Raw genomic sequence first — 17,253 nt, 5'->3', positions numbered from 1 at the left:
GTGGGATTTACTTGGATCTCTCTTATCTCGTGAGCTAATTTTTGAGGATGAGATTCTCTCAGATATCTCTTTTTGTCCGTATGGAGTTAATTTGGTGTCTGCAAGGATGCAGTGACCTGTGCGAGTTCTAAATATATACAGACATGGTAAGAGATCTAGTGCCTCAGTATGCATCTCATAAATAGTCATGTCTTGTCTCAGTAACAGTTGATTAGTTGGTTTATGTCCCACCAAACTGTTTAGAAATATAGGACAAACATCCGCGAATGTTTACCAGCTAGATTTACTTCTTTTACTGGCTTCACTATATATATATATATATAGCTGAAAGCTACATTGCTATAGCAAGCAAGAACAGCGCTTGAATTACAAAGGAGAGGATGCACTGAGATCAGATGATTGAGACTAAGTGAAGACAGCCTAAAATAGTATCTTGGCATACAGGGGAAAATCCAGGCAAACTTTTTATTCTTCTCTCCCTATTCATTTTTATTATATCTATATTTTTTTTTTCAGTTTGTTTGCATCTTTTGTAACCTCATTGTGAGACTAATATATTCTTGGTGATGTAGTTTATGTATATTGTTCTCTCTTTGTGTTTCTGATCTTTAAACGTGCTTTATATGGGGAAAAAAAAATTGTTGAATTTCTAATGTAACTCCAAATGGTCACGGATATATATCTAGAAAAACAAAATTCTGGAATGACATACGAACCACCCTTTTCTGGGTAGCACAGTAAAATATGGAATCTGCTAAAAACAAAAAACAAAAAAAGGAGGTCTATCCAGTGTGCAGAGGTTGAGTTCGATGCATTTTAATGAAATATTAACTACGAACGACCATTTCTATTTTTTTTTTGTTAATGTGAAAAGTGCTCGATTTTCCATGTTTCCTTTGGCAAAATCTATGGTATCGGGAAAATATAAATTATTAAGTTGTTACTCTCTCACCTGATCAGTTTGAAATGAGGTAGGATCCTTTGACAGCGGTGTCAAATTTAAAGTTTGACACCTCATTTGAGAGTCGTTAGATCAAAAAAGATCAATGGTATCACATGCTTACAAATCAGAGTCGTTGATCTTCTTTGATCTAACGGCTCTCAAATGAGGTGTCAAACTTTAAATTGAACACCAGTGTCAAAGTATTCTGCCTCGTTCGAAATATATCGTCATCAAAATTTAAACCGCTTTCGTTCCATTTTATCTACTCTCACCTCTCCCATCCTGAACCTGTTTTATTTTTATATTTTTAATAAGTTAAATAGAACGATAGCCAAAACTAGATAACTTAACAATACATCATATTGCTGATTTTGTTTAACATTAACATTGTTTGTTCTTACAAGTTTCCTCACTCCCAAACTGATTCAAACTGTTTATTTTTTCGAGTTTGAATCAGATATTCCTTATCCGGAGAAATTTTAATCGAGTGATAACTAGATGACAATGACCCTTTTACCTATAGAGGTATGCAGATTGTTTTAGAAATCTTAAAAAAGTATGGTGAGGCAAAAAAAATTCAATGTTTAATATGAGAAAACTAAAAATACTCGGGAAATTTCTTTTTCTATCATTTCAATTTTAACTACAGAATCTCAAACAAAAATATCATTTAATACATGATATTTTTATTTTTGTAGGAAATTAATATAATTAACTCAACATTTTTGAAAAAAAATTGGACTTACCAAACATCTTTTCACAACCTACCCGGCAAAAAAAAAATTCCACTATTCTCGAAAAAAATAAAATTTCACGTAAAATTAATTATATACTGGAAAACTGTATCTAATATTACTTTAAATAACTTTATCTGATGTTCATCGAAACGACGTTTTGGAGTTAAAAAATTATAAAATTAAAATGAGAAAGACTATTATAACCCTGAAATAAATTAAGATTACAAAAACACCATAATTTCCGTCCCAAAACGACGTCGTTTCGATGAACATTAGATAAAATTATCTAAAGTAACTTTAGAAAAAACAAACTCATATATCCTCTACCAAACGCGCCCGTAAGGTTATAAATTAAGACATCCCAAAATTACAGCAGAATGAGGATATAAACATATATATGCGACTTTCAATAGAATTAATGTATAACAATGCACTTCAAATGATGGGTGCCACGTATTTAAAAAATTTACACTTCCTGGTAGTTATTATGATGGTCAAACATCTTTAATAATATATCAACATATGATTAAATAACAAAATGAAAAAAATTATACTATCAGGGCATTAAAATTAAATTTTATATATAATCCCAACAAAGTATTCTGCCCAAAAAATTATAAAAAATGCATTCCTATCACACTCTTCTGGGAAAACATGCAGATTATATTATTACAAAAGATGGAATGTACTTTTATTTACTATTAATGTCAACATTTAAGAGGTAGGGCAGAAAAAACAAGTATTCGACTTGTCATGTCCTTTATAACAATGCATTAACGGTGAGAATATCTTCGTAAATTGCTACGGATGCAGCTACATTTCAGACCTCATGCCCATATTAAAACTACCCCGTATTGTTAGTATTCTCATGCTTTTTTTTTTAATCAATATGCCATTCACATTTGTAAACTTTCTGGTGACCGTACCAAATACAAAATAACCTAAATTGTGAAGATTATAACTACAGTAGTGGGACATATTAAGGCCACAGGCTCATGAGCCACTATATTGGAAGGGCTTGAGAATATGATGATTAGTTAATTGCTCTACATGTATTTATCCAGTGGAAATGTAAGACGAAAATTTCACTTTATAAGGAAAAAGATTGGGGAGGAGTTGGGCGAAGAGGCAAATCAGTAAGGCATAATCATACTTTATCTATGAGACAAAAGGTGGCATAATACAAAGCAGATCATTGCAAGGACCTCCCCTCCACATGGAGATACCTGGGAAAAAGACATCTACCACTCTTACAACAACTTATCAACCAAATGCTTCTTTCATCCTTTTTCTTCAAGTGTCTCTGGATCTAACCTACAAAAAATCGAGAACCATCATTAATAAAGAACTAAAGCATCTTGTCGTTAGGCATGTACCAAAAAACACCGACTCAAACTCTATCCAATGTGGTACTGGAGCAAAAAGTATCAGACGTTGGAAGCAGACACAAAAAATTGAACAAACACTACTTCTGTTGAAACTGTAAAAAATAGTAAAACTTTCACCACACTGGTGTAAATAATCTAAGACAAAGACGGACGAAAGGGCATATCCTTCTTCACGTCATGAAATTTTCCATCCACTACTCATGTCATTCAACCTCCGCATAAGAGATTATCAGCCCATTGCTCATATTTAATTTCCCAAGGTCAACAAAATGGAAGGAAAAACTTCGAAGGCTGCTTGACATTGGAAAGTTCTCAACACCACAGCAGAAACAACATTCTAAAGAATCAGATACCCTGCATTATTACTTAGTTAATAAATGCATAGTTCGAAATTCTTAGGACCAGTAACATGATTCCTAAATCAAAACTATTGAAGACCCCACTTTACGTACTTCCACCATCTTTAATATCCCGCTTTGGACACCACAATCCTTATCAATTTAGCCCATTTTCCCCTAATAAATCTTATTCACCAATAATACCTAGCCTCAGTTAAACCAACTCCAAAGAATGTTCAAGGAATACGAAGACTTCAAAATCATTTCTCAATTACAAATTTCCAGACTATGTAACAGCATGGTAGCTGGAATTGCATGAATGCAATACGATCCAATTCAGCAAGCTGTTGATACATATTGCAGAGTGAATTGTTTTGGGGCCAGAATCGCACCTGAATAGTGCAGGAGTTGCATTTCATATGTGATGCCTGGTGATTCTGCAAATATGAGTACTGCCTTCTACTCGGGTCAGATACTGCTAGACCCAATTTTGAAAACCCTTCTTCCACTTTTTTTTTAATTGTTTTCTGAAAATTGAGGGAAAATTCCAAGCTTTTAGCCTGCATACCTATAAAGGAAGCCCAAACCTAAAACTCCTATTTTTTTAATCATATTTCGCATTTTCTTTTTAATGAAAGAGGAGGGAACTGCCGTAGCTTTTGGTCTGCCTCCCTAATTAGGAAATACAATCTTATTCCCGTGGTCTGCTGATCCGCTGCCTTCCATTGTGTCGGTCCACTCTTTTGCTGCAATTTGTGGGCGTGCTGCTTTGTTATGTGGGCTTTACGACTTGAATCTTGATTTATCTTGAGGTATATTACAGATTGTTAGTTACATAGTGAGATATTCGACTTTAAAATACTAATGTGTATGCTTGTAATGTTTTATTATGAGAAAATATATTTTAGTGTTAAATGCATATTTTAACACCATGACTGATTATTCTCGTTACACTTTCCACCTTAATTTATAGAATCAGGCATATTGCACCATGGTTTTACATTATCTATTGCAGTATTCATTTTCTATGGAAAAAATAATTTTATTTAAAACCAATTGACATAAATTGTCAAAATTGCTTTCTCCTTCCAAAATTGCCACTTCTCTACCTCTCTGCTAGTAAAGATGAGCATCCCTCTGAGGCTTGTTACCAATATTACACCAATAGAAGTTGCTCTTTATGCTTTGTTTGAAACCTCAACATCGAAGCAGGTTGCAGTGAAACCTTTAATGTTAGTAAGGTTGTTCACATTCGTGATGTGACTCTTCTAAGTAATCAATAGTCTTGTAACTAATGGAAGACTGGAAATGTCTAGTACAAAGATTAATGTGCTAACATTTCATTATCGCACTATCATTGCTTTCGGCATTGAGCTAGTTAGGTATAAGAATCTATGAAATAGTTTATGCCTTCTCATTTACTGGTTATCTACATTCTATAGACTGTTTAATGGCACAAAAAATTTAATAAGTACATTAAGGAGAGATAGATGGTAGCAGTCGAATCATGTCCAGTGACCAGCTTCATACTATAGTTATGATATGTTGGCAATAGGTTTTACATTACTTAAAGATGCTAGGCCTTCTAGAAGAGATGGTAACTCGGTAAGTGAAGAGAATGAGAAATTGACCTTTCAGCCACCATAGCAAAATCAAACATAAAATAAGAAGACAAACACGAGAATGATGGATAAGGGACAGGGGAGAAATGACGGTACCTTACAACTCAACGCCTAGATCTATTTTTGCAGCAGCGAAACTCAGCTAAGAGAGCTATATGGTCTGAGGACCATTCAGGAGAAGGAAGCGCTGTATCTTTCCTCAAACTCTCCTCATCCAATAGCTCCAATAATGATTCCACAACCAATGAATCCGCTGAAACCACAAACAATATCATTTCATAAATAAGTCCCCAGGATGTTGACTTTATCTAATGAGATAACTTGCAAGATAGTTCACCTGTGTAAAATATGTAATCAAGAGAGCCAATAAAATCTCTAGTGACATTTGTGAAAAAAGGTTCATTTGTGGTGCTGTCCAGTCTCCGTTTATGTTGCTCAAATCCAAGACCAACTGTTCTTGCAAAAGACGAATATGCACTGACCTAAAATTGAAAGTAACCCACAACCAATAAAATCAAAATCAGGAACAAAAATTAAGGGAAAAAATACAGAACTAAAGTGGAAGAACCAGAGAAAGTACATATATTATATATGCTATTCCTTTAAGGGTTGCACTCAATGAATACATTACCAGTGGCAACTGGTGAACCAACTTGCTGTGAGGACGCAATATATTAAGGGGATCAACTGCTAAATCAGGATGTGAGGGATCCACCTTCCCCATTGCAAGAAGCGCATGAGGAGCACTACAACAAAGTATGAATATAGCCCTTAGATACAAATTACTGTTACTAATAAAAGACCCTTGCCGCTCAAAAGTATCCAAAAACAAACAGAAAGATAAGTATTCAAACCTTCCCGGAACTGAATTGAAGTCTCCACAAACCAACATTGGAATGTCCGCACTTGCAGCAATTTTCTCCAATCCTTTTAAGAGAGTGTGAACCTGAAAAGGGGGAGAAAATTTATAACTATCATGTTCAGAACAAACACAATGTTGAATATGAACAAGCAAAAGGAATGACTTACCTGCCAGAGTTTCACATCCTTTAGATCATGGTAGACATTTACATGGGTATTTGCCTAAAGTCCACAAGCAATATAAGAGTTAGTAATAGATATTATATTACTAAAAAAGTAGTTTTATTTACTAAAAAAAATGTAGTTTTAACATAAACCAACAAAAGAACAAGGCAAGGAGAGGGGAGAAATATAATATCTTCCTTAGAGGAAGATCCAAATAATGATTTTTTAAAAACATTTGAAATCATACATCTAGTTTGGTCCTTTCTGTTTGAGATTTTATAATTAATTTATGAAAAAAGCAAAAACCTCAGGATCTGCAGTAAACAGAGTCCTTATACCAGACCAACCACCATCAGTAAAATATTAAAGGAAGGATAGTCACCATGGAAAAATTTCAAAACCTATAGCTGCTTAAGAAAAACAAGCCTTCAAAAGATATCAGGAAATGACCACCCTTAATAACAATGCACAACTAAGAAATGAGCATCCATGAAGCACGATGCTAGAGAAGGCCCTATCATTCAACAGATAATGCAACTACAGTCAGGGAAATGGGCAACAGCAAGTAAAGGGCATACACAATGTAGAAATGAAATACACATGATGGACCTTAAAGGCATGAACACACAAGAGTAACAAATAAAAGAGCTTACCACACAAAGAAGCTGTCTTTTCCCTGGATTATCAACAGGCTGATTGTTAACTTTTGCTTCTAGAACCACTATTAGTGCAACATTATCCTAAGAAGATAAAGAAAACTTGGTAAGCACTGGTTCCATACGAGAAACATTTATTTTTTATTTTTTTCAAAAAGCATAAGTAATATGTAATCTCTGGTGCAATAAGCCACCTTAACCAGCCGATTCAAGGCAGTTTTCTTCTGAGTGGTTGGAATCATAGCATCTGTTAAGGACTGTGCAGCCTTATTAAATTCAACCTGCATGCAAGCAGATATCATTTTAAGTTGTGTACAAACTTAAGAGAGCTACCATACACATAATAAAACAATTCGGACCTCATATTTCTTCACATGTGAAAATCTATCTCTACGGAAAAATGTTGCACAGCCATCAATTGTATTAATGTTGCCGTTGTATACCTGAGAACCCACCACAAACAGGTTAAGATAAAAAAGAAATTTAAAATTATGAGTTTAAGACCATAAGAAATCAGAATTCCATAACAACCTCATTTGTTTTCCTCTTGTAAAGACCATAATAGCCATGTTTGTCCAGTTCAGGAGCAAAAAATTCTTCATAATGATCACTTTGAACCTGGGGCGAAACAGATTGCTTGTTATCTGATAGAGAAATAATTAGAATTCGATCATATGTTTCTATCAGATTGATTTAGGTCAGTGGAAAAGATACAGATTCCAACTTAAAATGACTAAGGTACAGTCCACCATCAAACCCCTCCCACCGAAAAAAAAGAAAGAAAAAATCCACCCATATAATAGCATAGAAATGAAGGTAACATTTATTTAAGCAATTCATAAGAGGATATTAAATCATTTACAACTGCTAGCACTTCAAGTTAAAAAATATATATATATATTAGAATGTGCTATCAGTAGTAGCATAGCTTTGTGCCCTCAAGTCCATGATCAAGATTTTATTAAAAAAATATGCTTGAACATTAAATGTGACTTTAGGGCAGTTGAATAAATGATTTTTTTGTTCAACAGGTATCTAAAAAAAATCTTGAAAAAAAGATGAGTTGAAGATCAGCACAGTTATTAAATTGAATTTCTCAACCACCACAATCATAGCCAAAAGCACATTTATGTACCTCCTGAAGGCAAATAATATCAGCACGGTAACCAACTATTTCCCGTAACAAATTTTGCCTGCGATATGGCCAGGAAAGCGCCCAAGAAGGGCAGTAGTTGTATAGATCATTTGATGCACATGCATCAGACAATATGTTGTATGATAGAACAGTAAAAGTTCCCGACGATGTTATACGCCCATCTGCATCTAAATGCCCCATCCCGTCAACAGGTATCAGTCGTCGCGGGATAGGCGAGGGAGCAGGAATGACGCGAGAAGTTAGTATAGTGTTCCCATGCCCCACAGTAAGTTTTGTCTCTGCGTCAACCACAACACACTCAAATTTAAGGACATGACCAATGTCATCAGCTGTTGGGGTATATGTCTTTGATCGTCCAACTTCAAACCAAGTTTCACCACCACTTCGTGAAACAGTTGCTGGATACACAGGTGCAGACCCATTTGTCAAGCTAGCACTTGATGCAGAGGCAGATAAGCTGGTATTGATTGACCCAGACCCAGAATTATTGAATCGCCCAAACAACTCCTCCTCCTCATTTCCATTTTCATTAACTGCACTTGCAGCACGGTCATGTAAGACACGATGATGTTGCCATGCATCAGAAAAACACTTTGAAGTGCAATGGTAGCTTTTGGCAACAGGAATTCTAGCCTTAACACAACCTAGGCACTGCAGTGTGGCCTGCTCAGATGGATGTACACTACAAACAGCAACCTTTTTATCACTCTGTACACGATACCTGCAAAAGAGGAGGACCAAATCATAGTGTCAAACAATAGATGCAAAAAGCTCAAGTTTTAGATCAGCTCAATAGAAAAAGTACATAAACACAGTATACCTGGGATCAAATTCATGTTTAACATAATCAAAATTATCATATCACAATCAACTATTTAAGTAATCATCTTTGTGAGACTATTAAATATGTCCAAATTTAGGGCAATAAGGGCATAATCTTCAATAATTCTATCAATGTCAAAATTTCACAAAAGAGGTGAAAAAACTGATAACACATAGCATATCATGCAGAATCATGAATTACATGCAAAGCATATCCCATATAAATTTACACTAACAATATAACTAGACTAAATACATAAGAATATGTCCGTTGATCAGCACAGGACACCAATCGAGATAATGTGCCTTCACTAACAGGTGATCTATGATCTTTGTTGAGCTTTTTTGGCATAGTTAGAACCTATATGCTATCTTTACTATTAAATACACTCATGAAAAAAGAATTGTGAAGTCATGACTAATCTCACATATAAATTTTAAATCTCCCTTCCCACAAAGATATTAATGGAAAAGAAATCCCATATCCTGCATTTGGAGCCTATGCACAAAAATTAAATGTCATGTGATTTATTGAGAAATGAGAATATATTATAACGTTACAAACTTGAATTTCCATATATACGAATGAAAACTTGTGAAAGTTGATACTGCTATGTTGAAGACTAGGACATGAAAGGGGAGATAAACAAGCCACAAGTCACTGCCTAATGCAGTGCACTAGTGCAGTACTAGCATGGCAATATTTGAATAATCACATGAATTAGCAATAATGAATATGCAAAATAATTTTAAAAGAAAATAAAAGTAAAGTAGAGGGAAACAAATTATAGAATGCACAGGTATTTGTCCACATTCTATAATCATTGTACGCCTAGTGACCACCACAGGACAATCGGAAGAAATTTTTTAGGTAATGAAACACCACATTCTCTTATCACTTAATACATCATTCACTTCGATCAAGTCAATTCACATTTCACAGTGTGTTGAAAGAGCTTTAATCCTATCCGTTTTTTAACCTTTAGTGCAAACAACATAAATAACACGGAAAGAAAAAAGATACAAATTTAATAGAACTATTTAAACATCACTTAAATAACTATCCAATTTCATCAAAAAATAAATGACTAGAGCAAAGAAAAAGACAAATTAAAAGGTAAACGAATTAAACAGCACTCACCACTTGTAGCGCAAGAAATGGCCGTCTAAAGGGGCTGTCTCGGGGACATCGTCGGTGGTAACGGTCTTGTCGGGTCGGCATAGGAGCACATAAGGCGTGAGCTCACAGCCTACAATTGGAATATCAGAAGGGAGGTGCACTCGCAGCACGCTCAGCATGCTTCACTCTTCGCTATCGTCACCGCACTGTAAACCTATCAACGACGCCACCAATCGAAAACGTGAACCAACGACTCCGCTGGCTCCCGGAACTGTTGTAGTAACACCACACTTGTAGCAGTTGCGGAGGCGGATACCAACCGTATCCGCCATTTACTTGACCCGAATACCCGCCAGCCTTAACGGACCCAAAGCGAAACCCTAGTCGAAAATCACTCACTGCGCAATCGGAGCCACCAGCGGATCTTGCAATAGCAGTGAGGGGCTTCAGAAGGTTACGTCGTGAGGAGCAATTGGAAGTGGATGTGTGATTTGGGCAATGAATCGGAGTGAGAGGGATCGAGATTTGTTGTTGATGAGAGAGAAAGTTGGGTTTTAGAGAGAGAAACATAAAAAAGAATCGAAAAATTAGGGTTTTACAGAGGAAGTGGAACAGGTTACAGGAAGTAATCGTTTATGTCTTTTCTTTACTTTTTTTAATTTTTTCTGCGGCGAATTGTGATGCGATACTACTATACTACTTTGTTTTTTCTCCCCTCCCTATTTTACCTGTTTTTTTATAAACCACATATATTCTCAACTAAATCTGTTCGAGCGGGAATATTCATATGGATTAGCTATTTCAAAGAATTTTTTTTATTTACAAGTACTTAAATTCAAAATTTTGCTTAAATGAAATTAAGTATATATTATTTAAATCAACCCCTTTTAATATTTTCTCTATTTTTTTAGTAGATATGATCTTGTTTAGATTTAATAGTTGTCTCCTTCCTAATTTTAATTTAAGCTTTTAAAAATTTTCATGCTATTTTCTACACATGTAAAAATATATAGGGCCATTAAGATCATATGAAAAAAGAAAGAAAAATAAATTGAGCCCCACATATTTGTAAGAAATAATTACAATATGAGAAATTTTAAATCGTTTGGTTAATATACTATTAAAATTTTGTTTAATATAAACTTTTTGTCAATTAACGTATCTTTTACTTCTAATCGGATTATGATGACTAATGCACCCTGTTTGTCTGAACAAAAGTTATGTGTCGTCCACTTGATACAATTGACGTGAATGTATCAATGTCACTGCTCACTCTTTATTTATCTATGTATGTGTGTAGTCATTCCATCATTATTGTCGTGAAACTTTTCATTAAACAGCCTTCTAGTCATCTGCATAACAGTAATAATTAAAATGTCCATTGCTTCTTCAATATAAGAGTTGAAGGTATTGCTATATTGTTCAAGAGATATTGTTTTTCATATATTGGATAAGACAAATTGTGTTATGTAAGACACAAAAAAATAGATAAGATCTACTTAAAAAAACAGAGAAAAAGATAATAAATAGATCTCACCCACTTGTTTGTATGTTATATGAGATAAATTATATTATATAATATGAGAAACAATATTCCTATTGTTTAATGAGCATGCCTACACCAATTGGTTGTTAACTTTTCTTTTATTCTTCTAGGGGACGTTTGGTTGAGGATAAATTTTTTGAATACTAGAAAAATGTAATTGATAGAGAAATAGTTGAAAAGTGAGATAGGTAGATAAATGTAAAAAAAAGTTGTTTGGTGGGGAAAAACTTAACTGGAAAAATTAGGTAACTTTTATGAAATCTATGTTTGGTTGAAGGTAAAATATAGATGGGAAAACAAGTTGGTATTACGAAAATAACCCTGATTTTAATTTTTTTTTTTTACGGTATGTTTGGTATTACAAAATCTCAAACATACGAAAATCTATGTTTGAGATTTTGTCTTTTTGAGGCTTCTTTTTGCTCATTGTAATTTTAGTTTTCAAGGTATTGTTCATATTTTAACAGTGCACTGCAGAAACAAGAAGCATCCAATTCCAGAGTTAAATTAGCCAAAACAATACAATTGAATCCAAAGACTTCAAAGTTAGAATGCTCCAATGGCGGAGTCTGCCACCCAAGAAGTCGTGCTACAAGTCTCCTGTGTCTATTTCTGTTGCAAAAAGGGATAAGAAGAGAGCAAGAACCGAGGATGCTTTGGCAAGAGAGATAACTGTTGCTACAAGTTTCCTTTTTGAGAGGGTATAATGATCTCTATCAATTTCTCTACATAGTCATTTAGCTGGTTTTCACACAAAAACCACATCCAACAAATCTTTCTCAACAGTGACAAAACCTATCATTCCACCAACAAATGGAAAAAGCAATGCAAATAGGATAGCTGAGTATTTAGATTGAATCTATTCAACCAAACAAGTCATTTCTGGATTCCTTCCTTCATTTGCATAGGAAACTTTGAAAACCCTCTCAACCAAACACCACCCTAATGTTTCTTTCATCTGTTATGTGGTTGCCCTAGCTGTATTTTGCATTCATTTTTAAAAAGTTTTCTTGAATTCTCTTTTCAAGCTTATTTGAAAATGCTCAACACGAATTCTACGAATTATGTTGGAAATCGACAATCACACAGAATCGAGAAAACAGAAAAAGAGATAAGAGTAGAGAGATAGACACGATGATTTACCCTGGTTCACCCAATATAGGCTACGTCCAGCTTGTCTGTACTATATTCACCTCGCCGCCACTCGTTATAAGTCTCTCAGTTTACAAGGCAAATATAAATAGGATTACAAGAAACCCTAACAGCAGCTATTCATGGGCCCAAGCCCAAACTGCTAAGAAAATTACAATAGAAACAGAGGCCTAAACATTACCTAGCCTCTACGGGCCGGGGGGCGCTGCCCCCCGGACCCCCGCCCGTTCACCTGGGAGCGGGACCCCAGTTGCCTTTATGCTGACCCCGACAATTAGGGCCAACATCATCATGTGAAGTATGAGCCATACCCAACATTCTCCCACTTGGTGAATGCTTCACATGTTTCTTTAATCCCAAAGCATCTGTACACCATTCAAACTTCTCCGAAGTCACTGCCTTGGTCAGAAAATCAGCGTTGTTGACCTTTGTGTCAACCTTCTCCAGCAATACAACCTTGTCTTCAATCTTCTCTCTGATGAAGTGGTACTGTATGCCGATATGCTTGGTCCTCGCATGGAAACCTGGGTTCTTAGCCAAGAAAATGGCGCTCTGACTGTCACACCCAACGATCATCTCTCCTTGTGCAAAGCCAAGCTCTTTGCACAACCTCCGTAACCAAATAGCTTCCTTAACAGCATGTGTCAAGGCCATGTACTCAGCCTCTGTAGAAGATAAAGCAACAGTGCTCTGCCTCTTACTCATCCAACTGATAGCTCCGCCAAATGAAGAAACAACATATCCACTTGTAGATCTTCTACTATCAATGTCACCTCCCCAATCAGCATCCACAAAGCATCTCAGCTCTAACAATGTCTGTCCCCTTGAGCCCTTCACGCCTTCATAGCATAACCCAAGGTCAGACGTACCACGAAGATAGCGGAACACACGCTTCACATCCGTCCAATGCTCATTTCCTGGCTTGGACATATACCTGCTCAATACTCCCACTGCTTGAGCAATATCAGGTCGAGTACAAATCATGGCATACATCAGACTCCCTACTGCACTAGCATAAGGAACTGACGCCATCTCTTCTTTTTCTTCTTCAGTCTTGGGACACTGGTCAGCCGATAACTTAGAACCAGTAGACATGGGAGTCAACACAGGCTTGCAGTCAGTCATCTTGAATTTCTTCAGAACATCTTCTATGTACTTCTGCTGACTTAACCATAATCTTCGTTTGTCACGCTCCCTCTTAATCTGCATACCCAAGATCACATTTGCAGCGCCTAGATCTTTCATTTCAAACTGCTTTGCTAGCAGTCCTTTAACAGTGCTGATCATTGTCAAACTGTTTCCAACGAGTAACATGTCGTCAACATACAAAGTTAGAATAACAAAGTCACCTTCTAACCTTTTCACATAAACACAGTGATCAGCATCACAACGGTCAAAGCCAAGCTTCAGCACATAAGTGTCGAACTTCATGTACCACATCCTTGGGGACTGCTTCAGGCCATACAGAGATTTATTCAGCTTGCAGACTAGCTCCTCTTTGCCTCTTGCAATGAACCCCTCTGGTTGCTTCATGAAAATAACCTCCTCCAAATCACCATGAAGAAAAGCTGTCTTCACATCCAGCTGCTCCACCTCTAGGTCATATGCAGCTGCTACAGACAAAACCAGTCTTATGGAATTAAACTTTGCAACAGGTGAAAATACCTCACCATAATCAACCCCTTATGTCTGTGAATATCCCTTTGCAACCAATTGAGCCTTGTAGCGTTCAATCTCCCCATTGGCACCAACCTTCTTCTTGAACACCCACTTGCAACCAATTGCTTTTCGGTCTGCAGGTAGATTCACCAAACTCCAAGTTTGGTTTTTCATCAGAGACTTCATCTCTTCTTTCATAGCTTCCTCCCACTGTTTGGCATCCTCCGAGCTCCTCGCATGTTTTACAGTGCTCGGATCATCACCTGTAATACTAAATGCACAAACATCATCACTAGCACACAGGGTATAATTTTCAGGTGTATACCTCTCAGATGGTCTTCTTTCCCTCGTGGATCTCTTCAGCACTGGTGCTTCAACCTCAGCCTCAGTTTCAGAAAATTCATCCTCTACCTCATTATATTCAGCAGCTTCAGAATTCAAATTTTCCAATTCAATCTGTGAGTTTATTGTATCCTCTTTCAAACCCACATCCAACTCCACCGTCTGTGACTTTTCAGGAGCTTCAGGAAAAATCTGATTCAACTTAGATTCTCTGAATACAACGTCTCTGCTGTAAGTTACACTTCTAGTATCCGGATTCCACAACTTATAACCTTTGACGCCATCCTTGTACCCAATAAAGATACACTTTTCAGATTTACTGTCAAGCTTGTTTCTTTTCTCCTTGGGTACGTGCATATAAGCTTCACAGCCAAACACTCTGATATGAGATACGTCTGGCCTTTTTTTAAACAGTGCTTCATACGGAGTCTTCTCCTTCAAAGCTGATGTAGGAGATCTGTTCTTCAGATAACAAGCAGTAGCCACTGCCTCTGCCCAAAACTCAGTTGCCAAGCCTGCACCGCTCAGCATACTCCGTGCTTTCTCCATGAGAGATCGATTCAACCTCTCTGCCACCCCATTCTGTTGAGGTGAGTAGGGCGTAGTCTTCTGTCTTACAATCCCATTGCTCACACAAAACTGGTCAAATTTTGTTGAACAGAACTTCCATCCATTGTCAGTTCTCAACACCTTGATTTTTTGATCAAATTGATTTTCCACCAAAGCCTTGAACTCGCAGAATTTATCGAACACTTCATCCTTGCTGCGCAAGAAATATAACCACACATATCTTGAAAAATCATCAGTAAAAGAAACATAATACCTTGATTTTCCATGTGATGCTACAGGTGTGGGGCCAAACACGTCGCTGTGTATCAAGTCCAGAACCCCCTCAGCTCTTCCTCCTATGGAATCAAAAGATACCTGATTTTGCTTCCCTTGCAGGCAATGCTCGCAAAATCCAAACCCCATAGAGCAGCTCGGAATTCCATCCACCAACTTCTTTGATGTTAGAGTCTCCAGACCTTTTCCTCCAATATGCCCCAGCCTTCTATGCCATAACATAGCAGTGTCCTCCTCCGCCTGTTCTGAAACATAGCTTTCTCCACTGAATACTGTGCTACCCAGCAGTTTCCACAATTTACCATGACGCTCTCCTCTTGCAATAACCAAAGCTCCTCGAGTCAGCTTGCAAGAATACTTGTCACTGCTAAAATTAATACCAGCATCTGCCATACTACCAACGGAGATCAGATTTCTGGTAAGCCCCGGAATATGCATCACACCCGGCAGATTCTTGACTGTCCCGTCACTCATCTTCAGCTTTACCTTCCCACGCCCCACAATTGCATGAGTCGTGTCATCTCCCATTCTAACTGTACCGCCAGAATACGATTCATAGGTGCAGAACCACTCCCTATGAGGTGTCATATGAAACGATGCTCCAGTGTCAATAATCCAATCATTACAGTCATTATGACTGTCAAACGCCATGTACAGGTCCCCTGTACTATCATCATCATCCTTCTTTGTACCCGAAGCAGACGGTTATGAATCATCCCGCTTCTCAGGACCTACACTTTTACTTCTGCAATTCCTTCTCAGATGTCCAACCTTTTTGCACCTCCAGCACCTCATTTCAGATTTATCAGATTTATCACGGGACTTTGATCGTCCCCTCGATCTTCCTCTGTGACCAGACTTTGATTTGTCATCACTCCTCCCTCTAGCAACCAGAGCCTCATTGTTGGTACCTTCAGAACCTACCCTTCTCATCTCCTCAGACAATAAGGCAGCAACAATCGTCTCAAACGACAGTTTATTAACACTAGTACCAATTGACACAATGAGAGTTGGGCAGTGAACACAACAAGGTGCAAGCTTTGTCTTCCTCGTCCAGGTTAATGTCTATAGACGAAAGTTATGCACAAATAGTATTAAATTCATTTAAATGAGCAGAGAAAGAATCACCTTCGCTCATCCGCAGATTATACAGCCTCCTTCGCAGGAACAGCTTGTTCACGAGTGACTTGCTCTGATAGAGACTTCCCAGCTTCGTCCAGAGATCCTTCGCGGTCTTCTCAGAAGTTACGTTACCAGAACGTTATCAGCCAGGCATAACCAGATCAGGCTTCGCGCCTTTCGATCGTCTCTGGTCCACGCCTTCAACTCCTTCGACTCGCCATCACCTGACGTTTCTTCACCGACAGGTTTTGTTGGTACGGACGACTTATCATCTTCGATCACGTACCACACGTCCCTGTCAACGAGCAGAGCCTCCGTCTTCAGCTTCCATAACTCGAACCCTTTTCCTCCGAACTTTTCAACCTCGACCCGTGATTGGCCAGTCGACATCCTCTCCAGATCAATTTCGCAGTTTTATCTATGCCAAGAAAAAACCCTAAATCGCGAAACCCCAATCTGTCACAGGAACCCTGGTCGCAGAACCAAAGCTCTGATACCAATTGTTGGAAATCGACAATCACACAGAATCGAGAAAACAGAAAAAGAGATAAGAGTAGAGAGATAGACACGATGATTTACCCTGGTTCACCCAATATAGGCTACGTCCAGCTTGTCTGTACTATATTCACCTCGCCGCCACTCGTTATAAGTCTCTCGGTTTACAAGGCAAATATAAATAGGATTACAAGAAACCCTAACAGCAGCTATTCATGGGCCCAAGCCCAAACTGCTAAGAAAATTACAATAGAAACAGAGGCCTAAACATTACCTAGCCTCTACG

At 37.4% G+C, this 17,253-nt stretch overlaps 1 protein-coding gene across 2 annotated transcripts; it reads right to left on the bottom strand.

Annotated features, from left to right (window-relative positions):
- Nucleotides 1–2,577: 2,577 nt before the first annotated feature.
- On the bottom strand, nt 2,578–10,440 carry LOC133314622 (carbon catabolite repressor protein 4 homolog 1-like). 2 transcript variants are annotated; one of them, XM_061516123.1, is made up of 12 exons: nt 9,830–10,440; nt 7,846–8,587; nt 7,242–7,328; nt 7,070–7,153; nt 6,905–6,991; nt 6,708–6,794; nt 6,058–6,111; nt 5,883–5,974; nt 5,660–5,774; nt 5,366–5,510; nt 5,125–5,281; nt 2,578–2,994 (listed from the first exon to the last, which is right to left on the bottom strand). In XM_061516123.1, the coding sequence occupies exons 1-11, from the start codon at nt 9,985–9,987 to the stop codon at nt 5,133–5,135; spliced, it is 1,800 nt and encodes a 599-aa protein (XP_061372107.1). In that variant the 5' UTR covers nt 9,988–10,440; the 3' UTR covers nt 2,578–2,994; nt 5,125–5,132. The 2 variants fall into 2 exon arrangements, with proteins under 2 accessions (XP_061372107.1, XP_061372109.1); XM_061516125.1 differs by having other exon boundaries at nt 2,578–2,989.
- Nucleotides 10,441–17,253: the final 6,813 nt, after the last annotated feature.

Source organism: Gastrolobium bilobum, unplaced genomic scaffold, assembly GCF_033153095.1.
Source record: "Gastrolobium bilobum isolate Gb01-03AN ecotype WA unplaced genomic scaffold, APGP_CSIRO_Gbil_v1 utg11542, whole genome shotgun sequence".
NCBI lineage: Eukaryota > Viridiplantae > Streptophyta > Magnoliopsida > Fabales > Fabaceae > Gastrolobium > Gastrolobium bilobum.
The sequence above is the reverse complement of the archived record's forward strand: the minus strand, read 5'-3'. Positions and strand labels throughout refer to the sequence as shown.

What these genes read in the sequence shown, in the direction of transcription:
- LOC133314622 (XM_061516123.1), bottom strand. Translation starts at nt 9,987, where the DNA reads ATGCTGAGCGTGCTGCGAGTGCACCTCCCTTCTGATATTCCAATTGTA. An exon ending in CCTTGAATCGGCTGGTTAAG is followed by an intron (nt 6,795 to 6,904) that starts GTGGCTTATTGC and finishes TTATCTTCTTAG; the next exon opens with GATAATGTTGCACTAATAGT. An exon ending in TGGTTCACCAGTTGCCACTG is followed by an intron (nt 5,511 to 5,659) that starts GTAATGTATTCA and finishes TTTCAATTTTAG; the next exon opens with GTCAGTGCATATTCGTCTTT.